The 23,169-nt window shown below is 40.1% G+C and overlaps 1 protein-coding gene across 2 annotated transcripts in view; it reads right to left on the reverse strand.

The window, feature by feature from the left end:
- Positions 1–23,169, reverse strand: part of INVS (inversin) — a 160,595-nt gene that overhangs the window by 77,310 nt on the left and 60,116 nt on the right. Inside the window, exons 5-6 of one of the 2 annotated variants that reach the window (XM_035016204.1) lie at positions 4,533–4,706; positions 1,553–1,720 (exon numbers count right to left, since the gene is read on the reverse strand). In XM_035016204.1, the coding sequence (XP_034872095.1) occupies positions 1,553–1,720; positions 4,533–4,706 (342 nt within the window). Of the gene's footprint in view, positions 1–1,552; positions 1,721–4,532; positions 4,707–23,169 lie in introns of those variants that run through there. The other variant, XM_035016205.1, reaches the window with a different exon arrangement.

Consider the following 23,169-nt stretch of genomic DNA (forward strand, 5'->3'; position numbering starts at 1 on the left):
AGGGAGAGAATCTTTAAGCAGGCTCCCCACTGATTGCAGAGCCCCTCCAGGGGCTCAATCTCACTACCCTGAGATTATAACCTGAGCCAAAATCAAGAGTCCAACACTTAACCCCCTGAGCCACCTAGGCGCCCCAAAGCAGCACTATTTTTTTTTAATATTTTATTTATTCATTTGAAACACAGAGATAGAGAGAGAGAGAGAGAGCATGAGCAGGGGGAGAGGCAGAGGGAGAGGGAGAAGCAGGCTCCCCGCTGAGCAGGGCTCCATCCCAGGACCCCGGGATCATGACCTGAGCCAAAGGCAGACGCTTAACCATCTGAGCCACCCAGGCGCCCCAAGCCGCACTATTTTTAAATAGCGAAAAACTAGAAATAGTTCCAAATGTTTATGAATAACTGAATAATGCATGGCTTGTTCATAAAATGGAAATACTATATAACAGTAAAAAATAATATATTACAGTTATGCACAGCATAGATAAAATCACTAGCATAATACTGAACAAGAAAAACATGTTGCAAAAGAAGACATTCAATGTGATTCCATGTACACAAAATTCAAAAGAAGACATTCAATGTGACTCCATGTACACAAAATTCAAAACATGAAATTGAGGAGAGTGGCTGCTTGTCAGAAAGGGGAGAATAGAGTGGTGCTGGGCGGTACCTAGGGAGCTTCAAAGGTAACGGTAACATACTCATTTTTAAACTCAGACGTGAGGGGCGCCTGGGTGGCTCAGTGAGTTAAACGTGGGATTCTCGATTTCGGCTCAGGTCATCAACTTAGGGTCTTGAGATCGAGCCCTGTGTCAGGCTCCATGCTGGGTGTGGAGCCTGCTTAAGATTCTTTCTCTTCCTCTGCCCCCTCCCTGACCCCTGCTTGCGTGCTCTTTGTCAAAAAAAAAAAAAGATAAACTCAGAGATGAGTACATGAGTATTTGTGGTTTCCATATTCTTTATATCTTACCAGTATTTTACAAATGTTATCTCTATGCAGTATTTAATAAGCACAAGTATAAAACAAAGTCAGGGGATGATAAACACAAATTCAGGAAAGTAGGTGAAGGGGGACAGGGCAAGCAAGGCACAGGGGGAGAGAATGGATTTGGAAACTGGCACATAGGGAGGGGTGCCTGGGTGGTGCAGTCAGTAGTCTCTGACTCCTGGTTTCATCTCAGATCGTGATCTCAGGGTTGTGAGATTGGGATCACCAGTCCGGCTCTGCGCTCAGCATGGAGTCAGCTTGGGACACTCTCTCCCTCACCCTCTGCTCACCCCCGCCCCACTCTCTCTCTCTCTCTCTCTCTCTCTCTCTCGCAAATAAATAAATAAATCTTAAAAAAAAAAAAAAAGAAATTGGCACATAGGAAATTCTGTGTGGTCTTAAATAGCAGCACTAAAATGCTCTATTTCTTGAGTGATGGGTTTCCATGTGCTGTATTTCTTTTGCTTCATAATTTATTTATGTGTCATAGACCTGCTTTTGTGTACTGGCTATCTCATAATAAAAAATTGTTTTTTGGAAAGGTTAGCAGCACCATTGTACTCACCAGAATGCATCGTACTGTGTGAACAGCACTTGGATCCTTGTGGTTGGCTGCCCAGTGAAGTGGGATCTTGCCTTCGACGTCAGGAATCCCAATGTTGGAGTCATGCTTGATAAGCAGCTTTACGTGCTCAGGGTTATTGTAGTAGGCACTCCAGTGAAGAGCTGTTTGCTGCAAAATTCAGAGAGTCTCAAAAAAACAACAGTAACAAGAGTAACAGTAACAACACAACAAACTTTCCCCAAGCTTTTATTGTGTGACAGGCACCGTTGTAAGAGCTTTATATATTTTACCTCAGATAGTCATTATGACAACCCTGGGAGATAAGTCCTCTGACTTTGCATGTGATTGATGAGAAAATGGAGCACAAGGAGGACGAGCAATCTGCTCAGGGACATAAAGGTAGTTAGCAGTCCAATTGAGATTTTAACCCAGATTGAGTCCAGAATCTGACCTCTTATTCATGATAGGCACTTAGGTCATCAGGTACTAATCAGTGAGATTAGTAATACTGAGAAAAAGAATAGCATCCCAGTAGTTTATGAATAATTATCAACAAAGTAAGTGATGACCTTGATATTGCACCAAGTACCTTAAGGATTTGATGGAATGTTTTGAATTTCGGTATCTATCAAAAAGAAGATCCATGCGCAGGAAATCACGGATCTGGAATCCATTTCTTACACCAGAGTACAAATTTAAATTTAACTATAATTTTACAGGATAAATTCTTATACCTACTACTGATGTTAAGATACATGTTGAGGATACAGCAATACTTGCTTTATTTTAGGTAAAAGTTAAAAAGGAACATCTTGATGGGGTTCCTGGCTGGCTCAGTTGGAAGAGCATCCAACTCTTAATCTCAGGGTCATGAGTTCGAGCCCACGTGGGGTGTGGAGCTTACTTAAAAAATAAATAAAATCGGGCGCCTGGGTGGCTCAGTCATTAGGCGGCTGCCTTCGGCTCAGGTCATCATCCTGGGGTCCTGGGATCGAGCCCCGCATCAGGCTCCCTGCTCGGCGGGAAGCCTGCTTCTCCCTCTCCCACTCCCCCTGCTTGTGTTCCCTCTCTCGCTGTGTCTCTCTCTGCCAAATAAATAAATAAAAATCTTTATAAAAAATAAAATAAAATGTCATAAATAAAATGTACTAAAAAAAAAAGAACATTCTGAACTCGTTGGCATTGCTTTAAAATCCCCCCTGCCGTTTCATCAATAAACCACAGTAAGACTGGTCTCCCTATTAGAAGAGTTACTGAGGGAACACAGAAATGGTTGCACTGTACATTATCCCTTATAAATAGCAGTGTCATCAATTCAATCTAGAATCAGATCATTTAACAGGAGGAACCAAGCTCACTTGCTACCTAGAAAACTTTAAATGTTGACATATGTGGTATTCAGGGAAAGTGTACCTACAGGCATTTAATATGAAGAGTCACTCATTACTCTTGATTTAGTAATGACTACAGAACAAAAACAGTCACAAATATAATAGCAATAATTTCCTACAGCCACATTTTTTTTCTTTCTTTCCTTCCTTCCTTGACCTTGCAGATCTGTTTTACATCTGTCTGACTGGATAACCTCGCATCCGTGTTCAGTAACAGAAGAACACACAAGTACTGGAAGATAGCAGGGAGTTCCTAGAAGACACTGGGAAAGACATTATAGAGCCGAAAGACATCTGGGGCTTTGCAAGTGATTAATGGTCTTTGTGGATTGATCAAAGTGCTTTTTCAGTGAAATATTAGCACTACAAATGCTGTAAGTAATAATATTAGTTTATAGTCGTTGTAAAATAAAGTCAAAGTTAATTTCAGAACACTGGGTTCTGTGAGTAACAGCTAAACAAAACCTGAAAACGACACGAAGAACCCGTGAGAATAAAGGGATCACTGGACGTGAACGCAGCGGGTTTAATCCCAAGAGTTTTAATTACGTGGGAGTGTTGGAGTTAGCAAGACTCCATGGTTTGGAGCCTGGTGGAAAGGGAGAGGATTTTTGTACTTGTCTAACTGAATAGCACATTCTCTTCCTGTAAAGAACGATGAAAGCGTTGATTGAAACAGTGACCGGCTTGCACAAGATGGTAAAAGTCAAGAGCTGGGAAGATCGCAGACGCCAGCAACAAATGCCAGAGCAGATGTTAGAGCCAAAATGAAATGAATAATATTCATTTTATAGCTAATGTTTCCTGAGAGCATACTATGCACTGGGCGCTGTGTTAAACCGTATTTATATGTGTTACCTTCAACAACCCTATCATTCCCTTTTCACATATGAGAAAATGGAAGCGTAGAGGAGTTAAGAAAATTTGCCCAAAGGTGCAGAAAGAGTTAAGTAGTGGCTTCTAGACTGAAACCCAAGCAGTCTGATGCTAAAGCCCAGGCCTTTAAACCACTATGCGCCTCCTATGTTGCCCCAGGCATTTGGCCACCACAAGTCTAGCACCAATGGTAACTATCGCTATTAGCTATCAAATATTGGGGTCTGGGCGTAGGCCTGGGTTGAATTCTGGTCCTGCCACTTGGATCTTGAACAGAATTTAATCTTCCCGAGTTTCAGTTTTCCCATCAGTGAAAAGGAGATGATACTACCTACCACACGTGGTTGGTAGGAGGATTAAAGGACCGAATTTAAGGAAATATTTCACTGGGGAGTATGAAGACAAGGAAATGTCCCAAGTGATGAGTGATAATTCTTCTTGAGGTTTCACATCATAAAAAGAAGCATTTGCAGGGCGCCTGGGTGGCTCAGTCGTTAAGCGTCTGCCTTCGGCTCAGGTCACAATCCCAGGGTCCTGGGATCGAGCCCCGCATCAGGCTCCCTGCTCCACGGGAAGCCTGCTTCTCCCTCTCCCACTCCCCCTGCTTGTGTTCCCTCTCTCGCTGTGTCAAATAAATAAATAAAATCTTAAAAAAAACAAAGGAAGCATTTGCGTTTTGCTCTCATTTGCCTCCAATCTTGACAGTCCCTTACCTTGTTTTTATCCTGTGTGTCCACTTCTCCTGCTGCCATAAACTTCAGCAGAAGCGCCAAACACTTAGGGCTCTTGTGCCGGGTGGTCAAGTGCAAAGGGGTCATCTCTTCCAGATCCTTTTGCATCCAGTTTGCTCGGCGTGTAAGTAAGAGTTTCATGAAACGATAATTTCCCTAAATAAAAAATAAGAGACGGTAAGAAGAAATGTAGTCTGGGGCCAAGACATTTTCCAAATTTTAAAATGTTTTCAGTATTTTAACTATTCTGCTAGAGTAAAAATATTCAGATAAACTGACCAAAGGAAAAATACTTATAATTCCACTACTCCATCAATTGTTTTCCTTTTTCATCTTCCCTTTCAACCACTTCCTAGTGCATACAGTTTACACAGTGGCTGGTTAAGGTTTCATTGTGTTAAAGCACCGTCTTTCTTTTTTTTAACTGTTCTATTATCGTTTTCAATATTTTCTTTTCTAGAAAATGCTACAATGCACTTTTATTTCCACATGGTTTTTCTTAAGAAAATTTTCTTAATTTTCATAAGAAAAAATTATCAGGAACCAATTTACTGGGTCAAAGGAGTTCGCACATTTCATGGTTTTTGGCGTATTTTCCAAATTGCTATCTAGTAGCAGCAATGAGATTAGTTTCAGCTCATTCTGAACAATATATCACCTATTATTTATATGCAAAGTATAATAACCTTGTGAAATGAGTGGAGATATAAAACCCCAATTTACAGGTGAAGGGAGTGCGATTCATAGGGGTTGAATGTTTTCTTCATCGTCATCTGGTTAATAAAGTAGGCGGTTAGTTTTCTTGGTGAGAGCAATGTACGGGTACAACTGAGATAGATGCATCTTGTTCAAAGTCTGGGTCCCAGACTCATCCCGTCACCTAAACACCAACCCAGAAGTCACTTCAGGCTGTCCCCTTGGAGGCAATACTCTCCACATCAGTTAAACCCTCCAATCCAGCAGAATCAACCCATCCGGAGAAAGCAGTTTAGCTAAAGGGCCTAGAGCAATACCCTGGTGGGGATCCAGGTCAACCGTACGTGTGTGTAATATGGGAGCTTTGAAACAAAACAAAACCTTCAAAAACTAGTTCTTTGGAGCAACTTCCTGAAGCCCAGTCCCATGTTTCCGATTCTGGTTGGAGCCTTCAGTTCACTTGGTACCAGGATACGTGAAATTTGACAAGACTAAACTGTATGGCACGATCAAGTTCTGTGCCTGCTTCAGGCCTACTTATTTCTCCCTATTCACAGCAGAATGGCAGCCAGGGTTATCTGTTCTTTTCTTTCTTTTTTTTTTTTTTTAATATTTTATTTATTTATTTGACAGAGAGAGACACAGTGAGAGAGGGGGCACAAGCAGGGGGAGTGGGAGTGGGAGAAGCAGGCTTCCCGCGGAGCAGGGAGCCCGATGCGGGGCTCGATCCCAGGACCCTGGGATCATGACCTGAGCCGAAGGCAGACGCTTAACGACTGAGCCACCCAGGCGCCCCTTATCTGTCCTTTTCATCTTCTAAGAGCCTCTACATCCTTAACTTTGCTGGAAATGTGTTTTTTTTTTTAAGCATTATAATGCATTGATATTCTACCATGAATGGCTATTAGTATTAGCAAAAAGACATTTATTAGTTAAGCAGCAACCACCACATTGTGACAAATGTGAGTCTTAGGCAAAGGGGATCGGCTAGAGAGACAATGAGGTGCAGAAGGATGATGACTTGTCTGCTAACCCACAGGGGCAGAGACAGGATTCAACTCAGCTCAAGGGTTGGGCCACAGAGAAGAATCAGAGGCTACAAAAGCGTCCATTAGGCTGTCTATATTAGATGGGCAGACTTGCAATGGACCAAAAAGCCCAGTGACTCAGCTCAATTATTTCCTCTCAGGGAGGCTTTCCTTGACCACCCTAATGGAACTTTTTTTGTTATGCTTTATTCTAGTACCTTCCCATTTCCTTCACAGTACTTTGCTCGGTTTGTAGTTACATATATATTTGCTTCTTTCCCTTCCCTGGGATCTCTGTCACGAGCTGTAAGCATCACAAAGGCAGAGACTGTGTTTTATTGAGCGTTGTCCTTGGCATAGCTCCTGGCACAATATGGGTGCTTCCTCGAAGGACAGAGTGAATGAGAGGAAAGAAAATATCTTCCAGAGGTTTTTCTTTTTGTTTAAAAATTCTTGATGTTGCTATATTAGATCATAAGAGCTAAGAATTCTAATTCTCAGATCTCTGGTATTCGGTTACTCTTACTTTTTTTTTTATTATTATTTTTTTAAAGATTTTATTTATTTATTTGAGAGAGAGAGAATGATAGAGAGAGCACATGAGAGGGGGGAGGGTCAGAGGGAGAAGCAGGCTCCCTGCTTGGAGCAGGGAGCCCGATGCGGGACTCGATCCAGGGACTCCAGGATCATGACCTGAGCCAAAGGCAGTCGCTTAACCAACTGAGCCACCCAGGCGCCCCTCTTACTTTTTAATATTTTATCTATTTGGGCATCATTCATCTGGCTTTCTCATGTCAGCCAGTGCCAGCTTTTGAGAGGTAAGTGCTAAAATTTCCTCAAGAGGGCACCCTGCTCTAAATCTCTTGCCATCTTCTCTTTGAAAAAAGAAATGATGCCCAGGAAAAACAAATCTATATGGTACTTCTTACCAAAAAATAAGGCTTGACCTTTCTGAGCATAACATTTCAAATATTACAGAATAATTCATCATGACCTTTTAAAGATATTCAATCAGACAAACATTTTGATTCTGAAATTTAGAGGAAAAGGGAAGGAAAAGAAGGAAACAGGAATATGTTGGTGGGGGTGACTACTGACTTACAGATGCAGTGCTTACATTGTTCTGGGGATTCAGCCTATACAAAGCACGATGTACTCAGTAATCACATTTATTTATTCTTTCACTCAAAAAACACTCATTGAGCCCTGTCTGAAGCAGGCAACCTGGTAAAATGTTTACACTAAGCTTTACTTATCACAAAGCTCTTTGACATAGATTCTATCTTTGCTCCTCACAGAAGTTACATGGAATACTACATCAAAAACTAATGATGTAATGTATGGTGATTAACATAATAAAAAAAAGATTAAAAAAAAAAAAGAAGTTACATGGAAAGGGTTTACAGACAAAGTATCTTCCTGGGCCTCCATTTCCTCCTCTGCAAAACAGGGATAACAGTACCTGAGATTATTGTGCATATGAAAGGATAAAGATCATATTTGTAAAGTACTTAGAACAGTGCACAAAGCAAATGCCTGGTAAATGTTTGCTTGTTTTATTATGAACACTTTTCCTGTGTGGAGGAGGCAACAAAATGTAGCCGACCAAAAGTAGAACCCAGAATGGCCCATGATGGAGACCATATATATAGAAAGATCTGACTGTACATAGCATACACACTTCAGCTGGTGATTATGGAGAGACCCAAGGTTAGGGACAAGTAAAAGTAAAAATAGTTGGAATGTTATAAATAGTGGTTTTCTGGAAATTTTTTTTTACACTGAGAAAGATGCCTATACTCTGCCTACAGATAATGATGACATAGGACCAATAAGGGCATACCCAGCAGGAATTCAGCTGGAACCCTGGGGAGATGTCAGCTTCTGTTCCAAAGGACAGAGACACAAAAGAGATATTATCTACGAATGCTGGGACTGGAAACACTATAATCCGTTTGGACCACGGTCAACTTCCCGGTCTCATGAACAAGCATTTATTAAATGCCCAGGGTATGCAAACTCAATTCTGAGAATGAGCAGAGGGGACAGAGAACTCTAAGATCTAAAATCAGGAGAATATTTCTTTTTTTTTTTTAAGATTTTATTTATTTATTTTAGAGACAGAGCACAAGAGGGGGGAGCGGGAGAGGGAGAAGCAGACTCCCTGCTGAGCAGGGAGCCCGATGCAGGACTCGATCCTGGGACTCCAGGATCATGACCTGAGCCGAAGGCAGTTGCTTAACGAACTGAGCCACCCAGGCGCCCCCAGGAGAATATTTCTAGTGTCAGTGGAAAAGGGGTGTATACCAGTTTGAGACAGCAAGCTAATGTGATAACTCTCTGAAGGTTGTATGACTCTGGGGACCCATATCACAGACAATTTTTCTTCCTATAAAGCCCTCTCAATACAAAAACAATCAAACAAAATGTCTAAATGTTTCCTCAAAATTGCTTGAAATTCAGAATTCTTAAGTTTTCTGGTTGATTCTTAAATGCAAGAGTAAGGAGGATTTGGAAGTTAATCATTTAGCACCATCTCTTAGGGGCATACAGAATCTGATCCTGAGATGACCATTGTTTTGGGATCCGCTTTTATAATTTCTGACTGAGTAGAAAACAGTATAAGAGTGAAGGAGGGGCACCTGGGTGGCTCAGTCGTTAAGCGTCTGCCTTAGGCTCAGGTCATGATCCCTGGGTTCTGGGGTCGGACTCCCTGCTCAGCGGGAAGCCTGCTTCTCCCTCTCTCACTCCCTCTGCTTGTGTTCCCTCTCTCACTCTCTCTCTGTCAAATAAAAAAATAAAATCTTAAAAAAAAAAGAGTGAAGGAGATAAAAGATCGAAAGAGTATATATTCTTTTTTTTTTTTTTTTAAAGATCTTATTTATTTATTTGGGGGAGAGAGAGAGAGGGAGAGAGAGCACAAGCTGTTGGGGGGGGGTGGTGGGAGGGGTGGAGGGAGAGGGAGAAGTAGATTCCCTGCTGAGCAGGGAGCCATTGTGGGTCTCAATCCCTGGACCCTGGGATCATGACCTGAGCTGAAGGCAGACGTTTAACCGACTGAGCCACCCAGGCACCGCAAGGAGTGTATATTCTTTTTTTTCTTAAGATTTTATTTATTTATTTGGCAGAGAGAGACACAGCCAGAGAGGGAACACGAGCAGGGGAGGGAGGGTGGGAGAAGCAATCTTCCTGCTGAGCAGGGAGCCCGATGCGGGGCTTAATCCCAGGACCCTGGGATCATGACCTGAGCCGGAGGCAGATGCTTAACGACTGAGCCACCCAGGCGCCCCAGGAGTGTATATTCTTAAGAAAACTGGTGGTAGTGAGCACAAGTAAGAGAGCTGAAGTTATAGAAAAGTCCTGATTTAGTCACTGAAAGGACATTAACCCTGATGTGATCAGGTCTGTTATGCCACTGAAATGAGAGAACATTTACTAATGTCTCTGAAACATTGAATAAGATGTTTTTGTTTTGTTAGGTAGCCAGCATCCTCATCTTAATCTTCCCGTAATTAACAAGAGCTTCTTTTGTCTGTAATGTAAATGATGATAACATTTGGTTTCCCCCTAAATGCATGAAAAGGACTATAATATCTAATAGGGTAAAAGAGGATGAAAAAGTTCTCTGACCCAGAGAACAGCACTTGAAAGGAGTCTGGGAAACAAATCAATCCAAAATGCTACTTTTAATCTTATATTTTTTTGTCTGTCCAGTTCTCTAAAATGGACTTTAGAAAAAGCATATAGTTAGTTAATCTTAATAATAATATAGGAGTTTTGAGTGAAATACCTTGATATTTTCCTTTAGATTTTTTATTTTTAAGAAATAAAACATAACAGATACAGTTGATGCTCCCTTTGTGCTCCTCTCCAATTCCACTACCTTCTCTCCCTTTCTAGAGACTACTGTCCTGAAAAAGGTGTTTATCATTTCAATGAATGCTTTAATACTTTTGCTTCTTACACATATACGTATCCATAAGCTACACAGTATTGCTTTAATGTTTTCATTCTTTTTATAAATAGTACGGTATGAATCACTTGCCACCTTTTACTCAAAGCAGCATTTTTGAAATTTATCCAAGTTGCTCTGGTTCATACATTTTCACTGGACAAAGTATTTTGTCATATGAAAATAACTGTATGTCTTTATTCTCTAGAGGAATATTTAGCATGTTTCCCATTTTTCACTATTCCAGACAATACTGTAGTAAATTTTCTTGTACATGTCTCCTGGTAAAATGTGCAAGAATTTCTGTAAATGCTGGGTTGAAATTGCTCTTTAAAGCAGCTACTCCGATTTACATTCCCACCATTAATGCACAAGAATTCTTCCTTCTTCACATCCTCGCCACACTTGGTTTTGTCATACGCGCTAACTTTTGCCAGTAAAATGGACACACCATTGTGTTTTACCATGGATTTAATTTTCATTTCCCTGATTGAGGTGGAATGTTTTTATATGTTTATTGGCCATTTGCTTTTTCTGTGACTAGACTTTTTGTGTTGTTTACTCATTTCCCAATTTAGCTATTTGTTTTTTTTTTTTTTTTTGCTATTTGTTTTTTTCTTAATGATCTGTAGGAGTTATTTACATATTCTGGATACTAATTCTTGGTTGGTTTTGCAAATATCGTCTCTCTTTGTGTGGCTTGTCTTTTGCTTTGTTTATGCTCTTCAACTGGGAATGCATTCATGAACTGAATAATGATATTGCTAGCTTTCTTAGCATTAGAGTTCTTCATCTATTTTGTAATTTTTGTTTGCAGGCTCATTTTAAAGTGAAGATTGTTTGCTGTTGTTTTACTTTTTTTTTCTTTTTCCCTCTCTCTCTCTCCTTGCTCACCCTTACAGCTGCTAACACCCTCTCCTGGCCCACTAAGAATCTGCTCTTATAATGCTCCCTTGCAGCCCTATCTCTAGTGATAGGAGGGATGCCTTCTTGTCCTGAGGCTTGATCCTTGTCCTGCTCCTGCCACTTCTCTAGACAAAGAGCTTCCTCTAAAGCGATAGCCTCATATTAAGGTAAAGAATACCCCTCAGTTCTAAGTATTCTCTTGGCTTTAGTGTGAATACAACCACTTTTCACTCAGTGGGAAAAAAGGGAGTATCTTCCTGAACCAGAAGTATCTGAAATCATATTCTACAAGACTGCTCTCTGTTCCTGGTTAAGTGCCTTAATCATTAACTTCTAGACTACTGACAGCTGATCTTCAAAACATTCTGAATCTCTACCTCTACATTTCTTCTCCAAACAGCTACCATATTTTCTCTCTCTGGCTCCTTGGAACCTTTGCTATTTGCTTCCTCTTCAGCTGAAACAATTACTTGAACAGATTCCAAAGCTTAAGACTTGGCTAACCCTGCCTGTAGCAGCCCTTCTCCCTACTGAAACACCAAAGAGAACAAAGCTTTTCTCCAAACCAATACAGTACTTTGGGACCTACATGTTTCTTGATTAAGATCTTTGCATTCTTGTTCTGTGTCCTCAGCACTTATATTTACTCTCAGTGTAGTTGAGGAGAAAACAACTGTTGACTATATATACAAATGTTCACTACATTTTTTTTGTTCACTTATAAGTTTGTATATAATTTTGTCCTGGAAACATTATAACTATACATATATATATGTATAGTAGGCATATATATATATATATGGTAGGCATTCTGTCATATCTCATTCTAAATCCTAATCATACTATGTACCAAAAGATACATTATTTACAACTGAAATGGAAATAATAGAAACATGATGTTATTAATTCTAATGATATCTCTATAATTATATATTTATAAACTCTCAAGGCATTTGCAATATTAATTTTTTAAAAGAATCACTATCCCTAGGAAGCATTTAGGTCACAAATATCAGTGATCTCATTATATCAAATTTTTCTGTAATGGCTGCAGACACAAATGAGTCTTGGAAATAGCACAGTAGTGCTGGGAATAGCAATCTGCCCTGGGTCCTGGGTTTACTGGGTATGCCAAGAATGCAAAGCCTTGACTCCTCTTTACTTAGGCCATTTCTCAGAGTTGGGTTTGCAGCAAGCAATCTTGAAGGACATTAATGTCATCCAGGACATCAGACAAGGAGCAGGCTTGCTTAGTACACACTAAAGTCTGGGGATTCCCAAAACTCAGCATTTCTCAGATGTCATGCAAACCCATCACATACCCAGGTCCTCTGCATTGCTCCCACAGTTCTTGGGGGCAAGGGAAACTGATGCAAGCATGCAAATGCTCATGTTACTATGCCATCAGTAAGTAATAAAGCTTTTTTGTCTCTTTTGGTAGTCTTATGCCTTCTAGCTGGTACCCATGGGCAATTTATCACCTTGTAATAAATTAGCATGCATTGAAGAAAAAAGTAAAATTAAATCCAAGCCCTGACAGTATAGGCAATGAGGAAGGGATGCTGACAAGACATAGTTTCCTTGAAGAGTCAGGACAAGGGCCGTGCAGGCCAAGTTCAGGGATAAGAAGACTCTCTGAGATGGTACCCAAGTGGTGGGCAAGGTGGGGGAGGTAAGAGATCCCACTGTCCTATCTGTTAATGAATCTAAATGGTGGCAAGTAGAACTAAAACAAGGTGCCCAAATGGTGCCCTGGTCTTGGCTCACCTTCCTGTGGGCAGGCAGAGGAAGGAATGTTAGCATGACCATGGGACAGCAAGCTGAAGGCAATATGGTTGTGGCTGCTGAGCCAAGGAACCAAAGTGGAAACTAATGGTGAGAGCAACAAGGAATGAGCAGCTGCTCAAAAGTGAAAGTAAATGCAAAGACTTGCCTAATAGCACAGAGCCAAATGCATCATGTACCTGATCCCTGTTGTAGCCTTATTTGTCTGACTATGAGGACAAAGCACTGGGTGTAGAGGTGGTCACTGTCTGAAGCAAAGCTCCTGGCTTAATGGTGCCCTTGATGCCCTGAATGTCTTGGCCTGGTTTACTGATCATTTGGCTACGTTAAAACCTGATGGTGTCCACTGGGAGGCGGCCCAACCTCAATGACAACTTGGGAAGACTGACTATGGTAAGGGTGAGTCAGCCCAGTGGGCTGAGATGAAAGCCATCATCTTTACCTTAGACAATATTCCTAAGGACAAGGCATGTTTTTACTACCTCCTGGGTTGTTGCCAAGGCTCTAGTCATCTGGTCTACCACTTGGAAGACTATAGATGGTGGTAGATTAAAGATACTCCTCTTTGCGGCTGCAGATTATGGAAACAATTGTGGCTGCCAATTAAACAGCCCGAGTCTCTCATGTAGATGCCCATAGTAAGAGCTCATTCTCTTATAAGACCAACTGGAATCAGGTTGTTGAATAAGCCTGCATTGCCCAGGTCATTGGCCATTTACCACCTGGATCCATCACTGCACTAAACATGGCAATGAATCCATCATCATAGACTAGACATAAAGTAAAACGTATGTGTTTGATGTAGAAGCTACCACTGCATACCAAACTTGTGATTCTTCTATGTAGGCCTGTTTTTTTGTGTGTGTGTGATGAAGGAGGCCACATTAACAGGGCATGGCTCCTGCCCATTCCTTGCAAGGATTTTGACAACTCCTTGTCAAAGTCACCTCATGCCTCACAATTGCCGACATTTTTCAGGTTACAATTATTGTTGTTCCAGTCTGATTAGCCTACACCAGCCACAGCACTGAGGCCACTAAAACTAAATCATTTCATGTTTTGGGGTTTCCAGACCATCTGACTGTCATAGTCTGATTATGGTGTACCTTTTGTCACAAAGACCACTGAACAACGGGCCAATAGTTAAGATACTCGATTGGCCTTCTATGCTCTCTACCACCCTCAAGAATCTGAAATTTTTGAGAGTGGGCATGGCCTCCTCCAAAACAAACTCAAAAAGATTTCTGACTCTACCTCAGTTCCTCCTCCTGGTCCACACACCTGAGAGAGGCAATTTGGCTACTGAATGTAGCCACCCCTAGAAAGAGTTCATATCCTCAGGGAGGCCTCCTGGTAAATAATCAGAACAAAAGGAGTGGGGGTTACACATACCTATTTTGAAAATTTGGGATTCTTCCTTGCCCATTCCTGGTTACAATGTTTATTTCTTTCCCCTAAGAGCTATCCCAGGCTGGCCTGGTTGGTACAGCACCTGGATGGCAGCCAAGCCAAAAGGGGACTTAGAGATTCAAATTTAACTCTGGTTCAGTCACCTAGATTTGTTAAATGGACATGGTCCTAGATCATAAACATCTATAGTGACCACCTGATTGAGTACACTGTTTACCAAGTCTTCCTACAGTGCCCACATGGGCCAAGGTGGGAGATATAATGAGTCTCTGTAAATTTGTTCCATATGCATCTACCCTTCTAGACGAAGGGTATGGGTACAAGTAGTAGATGGCTGGAGAAAAGGTGAAGAGTTGTAGTCATTTGGATGGGATACACTGCAGCACCTGGGAAGGGAATACTTTAGATCTTGGGAGGTACAAGGAGGGAGAAAATAATTCATGCTCTCTCTGTCCTCTGGATCCAGATCCACTGCATCCTGGATATTGTTTGCTGCCTGAATCCAAGAGCAGCTGAGGCTAGCGGTATGATCTGTTTCTTGTGTTTGCCACTGCCACTTACATGCTATGAAATAGAAAAATGCAGGTGGACACAGATGGTCCTGAAGTCTTCTGCTGTGCTTGACACCATCAATGGCAGCTCCTGAAGGTGGAGCCCCTCATACATGTAGAAACACAGGAACTGACTTAACCTTATTTTAACCTAATGGATACAAATTCTTATGTCTCTCCTGATGTGTGAGAAGCTTTTGTGTTACGCCAGGTATGACAATCGAAGCTGTAACTACTTGGTGATACTGCCCATGTGGCTTAGCCAAATTAATGTAATGGGGATCCAAGTTTAACGGCAAATCCTAAAGCTGTGCCTTGCCTTTTCAGGTTATGTTTGCATGTGGGGGAGAAAGGACCATGACATATGCCTCCATTGCCATCTAGTGCTTCCTGTAATTATTGGTAATCCCACCAAAGATCAGCAGGTCAATCAAACTCCCTTGCATAAGTCATAATAGATAATAGACTAGTCTTAGAGTGCATCCTGGTTGTATAAAGTAAGACCTGCTGTTTCCCCTGGTACTTATTAACAGTTGACTTAATCCAGGACACTGAGGGGCAGAGTTGAATCAATATTGCAGGTTGTTCTCATCCTGCTGCTTTGAGTCCTATTAATTAAATGTCAAATGAGACATATTAAACAGATTTGTTTTCAGCCTCTGCTGGTCAGATTAATCAGAGCAGCTGATGGAATAGCATGCTCATGTCAAGAACATGTAGGATTAAGTGATGGATTGTTGGGAGAGGCAATTTACCATGGACCCTAATCATCTCTGCATGTTTTTTTTTTTTTTTTTAAGATTTACTTATTTATTTATTTGAGAGAGAGAGAGTGAGCAGGGGGAGGGGCAAAGGAAGGGAGAGAATCCCAAAGCAGACTCCATGCTGAGTGCAGAGCCCGATTCAGGGCTCAATTTCATGACCCTGAGATTATGACCTGAGCCAAAACCAAGAGTCAGACATTTAACTGACTGAGCCACCCAGGTGCCCCCATCTCTGCATGTTCTTATGCCAAAAATGCAAAGTCCTGATCATTCTTGACTTACACAAGTTCTCATGGATGTGTTAGCAGCAATCAACTGGAGAGATGAGGTCATTTTTTCCTCTGTCCTTAATTACTGCTTATTATAAAAGCAGTAGATTCCTCAGTTCTGATGGAAACCTACCATGTGTACATCATCCATCCGGGCCTTCTGAAACTCCCTCATCATTCTTGGGGGCAAGGGAAATCAATGCAAACATACAGATGACAATGCTTTTTGTTATGCTGTGAATAATAAACTTCTTTGTATCTGGCCCTGGAGTCTCTTGTCTATTGTCAGCATCCATGAAACAGTAATAGATCAACTTCTTACCTTGTCTGTAGGGTAAAATAAAATTTTAGACCCTGAAAATAATTCTTTATTATTGTAATATAAAATGAGGTATAAGAAGGCCTGAAACATGATTAGAGAGGTGGGCAGGGGATAGGAAATGGAAAGTCTAATATAGTAGGACACCGACTCTAAAATTTATTGTTTAGGTAACAGGGAGCCAATGAGGAGTTTTAGAAGGAAATGACATGAGTGATTTGTGTTTTTAAAAAAATACCCTGGAGGGGCTCAGTCATTAAGCATCTGCCTTTGGCTGAGGTCATGATCCCAGGGTCCTGGGATCGAGCCCCACATCGGGCTCCCCGCTCAGCAGGAAGTCTGCTTCTCCCTCTCCCACTCCCCTGCTTGTGTTCCCTCTCTCGCTGTGTCTCTCTCTGTCAAATAAATAAAATCTTAAAAAAAAATACCCTGGAGGCCGTGTGAAGCATCAATTTGAGGGGGACAAATCTTTGGCAATGAGACTGGTCAGAGGGTTACTACAGCAATCCAGAATAGAAATGTCGAGAGCTGGGCACCTGGGTGGCTCAGTTGGTTAAGCGACTGTCTTGGGCTCAGGTCATGATCCCAGAGTCCTGGGATCGAGTCCCGCATCGGGCTCCCGGCTCGGCGGGGAGCCTGCTTCTCCCTCTGACCCTATCCCCTCTCATGCTGTTTCTCTCTCTCTCTCTCAAATAAATAAATAAATAAAATCTTTAAAAAAAAAAAAATGTCGAGAGCTAAATGAAAATAAGAGGACAGATTAGTGAAATACATAAAAGGACTTCTGCATGGGTACAAGATGGAGAGTGGTGTCAACAACTGAAAAGATGGAAAGAAAATGGGGTTAGGAATGAAGATTTTGAGTTCTATTTTTTTTGAACATGTGGAGTTTGGGGCTTCTGAGGGATATCAATATAGAGATGTCTGGCAAAAATAGCAAAAAATGAAAAGAATACATATGAATCTGAAGATTGGAGAAGATGGCTAGATTCAAGATATAGGGTTCTGAATCATCTATATTAATAGCTAAGTTCTGGCATAAACTAAAGTACATAAAATTGGAAAAATGAACCTCTGCATCCTAACTGGAATATAAACATAATTTAAATATTCATATAGACAGCTCAGTACAACGCAATCTAGTATTGTTTTTTTTTTTCCTAGACCCTGAGATATCACTACTACATCAAATATAGAGTACAAATGGATTGGAAAAGAATGGCCCTTCCTCATTATTCTTGTTTGCTAGGCTCATTTCCTCATTTCAGTTGATTTAGGTGTCTTGTTGTACTCTGGTTTCTTGGTCTTTTATTTAATGTGACTCTAAAAGAAAGCAAACAGTTACAAAAACCATGTTTTTGAATGACGTGAATTCACCGGGCTTTAGAACTGAAATTAAATCTGCACTGCTTCTCCCAGTTTCAGATATTCTCCCTCTTTCTATAAATTTCTGGTGCTTCATAGCTAAAATCTCTAATTTCGAATTACTCAACAACTATGATGGTAACCACATCACTAATCTGCCACCTTCAGCAAATCTTTAAAACATTTTTTAGAAGCTTTTTGAGAATTCTCCAAGCAAAGGCTAAGAACGGCACTTCAAAGACAGAATAGGAGCTCTATTTGTTGTTTTTTCAGTTTAAGATGTTCATCCATCTGGCAGAGCAGCTAGACAATACATCAGCCAAGAACATCTCCCTGGCTTGAAACAGATTCTGGCTCTCAGAGAGGATTTGACTGAAGGAAAGGCAACATCTTTAGTTGCTCTGTGGCTGAACTCTTCTAATATTTCTCCTGTGCCTCCTCCAAGCCTTGGCTCCATCCGCTAACTCGGTTTCCATAGGAATAGACAGAGCGATCAAGTGGCACACAGTCAAATAGCACAACAGAAAGAGAAAACGTTACTGTCAAAAACAACAGACACACACACACACACACACACACGGAGAAATGCAGACTTTTCTCTAAGAGAAGAAATGATGTAAATGACTTTGAGGCTTCCTTACCCAATGCTGTATTCGTCATGTGCTTTTTCTGTCTATTATAGCCTATTGTTTAGATTAATATGAAAGTTAGTCCCTTCAGTAGAGAGCATTTCATACAAAAAATAAATATTTTTAAAAAGTTATAAAATGTTGTGATGTGTATTTCCACAAGTACAATTCTGTTGTGCTTGTGAGGGACCCTTCTGAGAGGTGTTTTAAATTGGCACAACCTTTTGGGATGATTATAAAATGCATTTTGTTTCCCATAGTTGATATTTTGCTTATAGGAAACATTTATTTTTTATTAAATCAGTGGTTCTCAAACTCTAGCATGTATTGGGATCATCTGGAGAACTTGAAAAATTTGCTAAGGCTTTCCTTCAGAGGTTTTCATTTACTAGGTCTGGTGTGGGGTCTAAGAATTTGCATTTCAAACAAGTTTCTGGGAGATGGTGGTGCCGCTATTCTAGAATTCCATACTTTGAGAACCATTGTTTAAGTGAGGAACCTAATATTGGAGTTTTTAACTCTGAGAAGCTTAAACAGCAAACAATAGAAAAACCCAAATGAAAACAAAATGTTTTTTCTATCCCAGATCAATGCAATCAGAATTTCTGGGACTTCGGAATTAATATTTCTTAAATATTTCACAGGTGATTAAAAATGATATCAAAACTGAGAAGTGCTGACCTAATTCAATCATTTATTCAATATTCAATAGTTATTTACTATATGAATACTCTGTATCCAACACTACATAAGAATTTAAAAAATTTTTTTGAACCATAGTTGACACACAATGTTACATTAGTTTCAGGTGTACAACATAGGGATTCCACATCTCTGTATATTATGCTCTGCTCCCCACAAGTGTACCTACCATCTGTCAGCATACAATACCATCACAATACCACTGACTATATTCCCTATGCTGTACCTTTTATTCCCATGACTTATTCATTCCATAATTGGAAGCCTGTATCTCCAGCTCCCTTTCACCCACTTTGTCCATTCCTGCCCTGGTGACCGTCAGTTTATTCTCTGTATTTATAGGTTTGATTCTGCTTTTTGTTTGTTCATTCATTTGTTTTGTTTTTTAGATTCCACATATAAGTACATTCATATGATGTTTGTGTTCCTCTGTCTGAATTATTTCACTTGGCATAATACCTTTAGGTCCACCCATGTTGTCGCAAATGGCAAGATCTCACCCTTTTTTTATGGCCGCATAAGATTCCAGTGTGTGTGTGTGTGTGTGTGTGTGTGTGCATGTGTACCACTTCTTTATCCATTCATCTATCAAGGGACACTTGGTGTCAGGTAATAAATCACTGTGGCTTTGATTTGCATTTCCCTGGTGATAAGTGATGTTGAGCATCTTTTCATGTGTCTGTTGGCCATCTGGATGTCTTCTTTGGAAAAATGTCTATTCAGGTCCTCTGCCCATTTTTTAATTGGATTGTTTGTTTTTTTGGTGTTGAGTTATAGAAGTTCTTTACATATCTTGGATATTAACCCCTTATCAGATTTATCATTTGCAAATATCTTCTCCCATTCAGTGAGCTGCCTTTTTGTTTTATTGATGATTTCCTTCACTGGGCAAAAGCTTTTTATTTTCATATAGTCCCAATAATTTATTTTTGCTTTTGTTTCCCTTGCCTTAGGAAACATATATAGAAAAATGTTGCTACTAGGGCACTTGGGTGGCTCAGTTGGGTAAGCGTCTGCCTTCGGCTGGGGTCATGATCCCAGGCTCCTTGCTCAGTGGGGAGTCTGCCTCTCCCTCTCCCGTTTAAGGACAGACAATAGTAAGAACTCTGAAGAGGGGTCCCTAACTCAGGCTTAAGGGGCCAGTGAAGGCTTCGTGGAGGAAATAGTACCTGAGCTGTGTATATACGATTAAGCTAGCTTAAGTGGGAAGGAAGCTGAATGTGCAAGGGTGCTGTGCATGCAGAATGAGGGTAAGGAAAAAGTGATTCAAATAAAAGCTTTAAGTAGTTCACATGCTTGAGGATGGAGTACAAAGGGGGACATAGGAAGCAGAAGCCAAACAGGTGAGCTGATAATGAAAGGTTCCAGACTAAGGGGTTTGAACTTTACCCTTTGGGTTTCTGAAGCAGTACCAAAGGATTTAAGTAAGGCAGATTGCCCTCACATCTGAAGGCAAATCACTGAATTTCTCCTAGACTCACTTCCCTCCCATATGAAAAATAAGAAGGTTGAATTATGATCTAAAGGCTCATCCAGCTTAATGTTCTTTGACTATGATCCTAAGAAGCAGAAGACCCACTTGGTATAGCTATTTCAAAACTCGATGTTTTTTCTTTTTATTCAAGCTGCCTCAGTAACTTCATTTCTAATAAGTTCTATTTTTCCTGACCACAGGCTAATAATTTTTGAGTCAATTTCTTTTTTCCTGATACAAAATTTAATTTTCCTAGCCTACTGAAGTGGAAGCTTTAGGGGATCCAGAAATGCTACCCCATGGGAGGCAGCATGGTATAATTAAATGAGAGTGTATTTTGGAACCCGCCAAATCTGGGTACTTCCCTGGTTGTATTAACTGTGAGCATGTTACTTTTCAAAACCTCCGATTTCCCGTTGGTAAAAAAGAAAAAGACAAAACATAGTAACCAGGTCACAGAAAGTACTCAATAAATATTGGTTTCTTTCTCAGATGCCATTATTGTTCTTCTCTCATAAAAGTAAGTAGTCTTTGTAAACAAAACGTCTTCTATTTGACCATGTTTGTTTCAAATATAGAAAAATAAGGAAGTATTTGCTTCTCGTGTTCTCATTGTTTGATGTCCATTATAATTTGCCTGGTCTGTTCTCCTCGCTGATCCTGACCAGCCTTCTGAGTTACAATGCAAGTAGTCACTTAAAAAAATCATATTTTAATATTAAATTCAAAAGCTAAATGCAACAAATCTTGTTTACCTCCTGGTTCCCTTGAAGCACCCCAGGTCTTGCGGTAGGCTCTATCTTTAGTTTTCCAAGAATGTACCTTTGTTTTATTGATCCTAATATGCAGTTTAAAAAAATCAATTCATCTACTCGGCTAAGATATGTGCCTTGGGGGGAACTGTTTCAAACAACTGATTGAATCCATCTGTTGCCTTTTCTACTTCAGTCCCACACTATGAATGGGATTTCTTAAGACAGTGGAAAAGACAAATGTGCAGATAAATGTATAAATAAATTCAATTAAACTCAAAAATCCTTAATGAACCTACACATTAAAGGTTTTAATTAAATGCGCTAACTAGTAATCTGACTCGGTAACTATTACCCATTTTCTAGATGGTAGCCAAAGTCCTCAAAGTGATGATGTTTGAATTCAAACCTGTATCTTCTAGTCTCAAGTCTAGCCATCTCTTAAAAATCATATCACAACTCACCCTCTAGCTGCAAATCAATCTCTGAACTCTGTGCCACTCTTTACCTCTCTCCCACCATTCTAAACCTTTTCTCTTTGAAACTAGGAGAGAGGCAACTCAGCTGGGAAAGAACAGTGCCCCAGTTTAGTGGTAGGAGTAGAGAAGAAAGATTTGGAGATTAAAGGCTATTTTAGATGTACCATTTTATAACTGAGCTCAGGCAGGTATCCTGTTTGCCACGGCTATGTTTTAATTCTAACCCAACAGTTTTTCTAATTTCAAGAACATCACAATTCTTAAATCAATATCTTAGTATTTTTCTGCAAGCCCTTTGTGGATCATTTGGAAATAAACAAATATCCATTATAGAAAGCCATTCCAAAATTATGAAATACATATTTTATATGCAATGAGAAATTTGGAAAATTATTGAAAATTGGGAAAATATAGTTTAAAAAAATCTCCTACAATTCCATTACCCTAAGCCTAACACAAACTCTGTTAGCATTTTGGCACAAATCTCTTCTACTTCTTTTTAGCTTATTTGTTCAACATGGGAGGTGATTTTTATAGTTTCCATTAAAATATACATCTAATTTTATATCTGGAAGAAGCAATGATTTTTAAAATAACTTGTACCATTTGGCACCCATCATAATAAGAACTGATTTAGGTGGGAGTGGTCAAAGGATGCTAACAGTAGTGAGTGAAAGTTTGAGAACAAGATATTCACATAGTTTAAAATTAGCTCTCCACAAAATACTTATCAATTGCAAAGGGAAAAAGTAACATTAGAGTGAAGCAACCTGGCAGTTGCCACTTTATCCAAGTGATCAACGTGAACATCACCAGTAATGGGACAAATGAACATCATGTGCTTTCTGATATGATGCCGAGAACACAACATCACTCCTGTGGTATTCTACGAAAAGTACATAATCTGAATCTAATTATGAGGACACATCAGACAAATCCAAAGTGGAAGACAATACAGCTCACCCCAAGGCTTGAGCCTGGGTTTTTATATGGATGACATTATTGGGACAATTGGGAAATCTAAGTAAGGATTAGATAATAGTCTATTATGTTAATTGCTTGATTTTGCTAATTGAACTGTGCTTATATAATGCCTGTGTTTTTAGGAAATATACACTAAAGATTTGGGGGCAAAGGAGTATCATGTCTGTAACTTACTTCAGATGGTTCAGAAGACAATATCTACACACACACATATATGAGAGAGGAGGATAAACATGTGGTTAAATGTGCACATTTGGGGAATTTGGGTGAAGGGTACACTCTTGAAACTTTTCTGTCAATCTGAAATTATGCCAAAATATAAAGTTAGAAGAAAAAGGAAAAAAAGCCTTAACTTTTATTATAAAAGTAATAACATATTCATTAAAGAAATTTCAAAAATAGGGGTACCTGGCTGGCTCAGTGGAGTCACAGAGCATATGACTTGATCTCGGGGTCGTGAGTTCGAGCCCCATGTTGGGCATAGAGCTTACTTGAAAGAAAGAAAGAAAAGAAAGAAAGAAAGAAAGAAAGAAAGAAAGAAAGAAAGAAAGAAA

The sequence above is a fragment of the Mirounga leonina genome, unplaced genomic scaffold (assembly GCF_011800145.1).
Source record: "Mirounga leonina isolate KUSES-001 unplaced genomic scaffold, KU_Mleo_1.0 Mir_170, whole genome shotgun sequence".
Taxonomy (NCBI): domain Eukaryota; kingdom Metazoa; phylum Chordata; class Mammalia; order Carnivora; family Phocidae; genus Mirounga; species Mirounga leonina.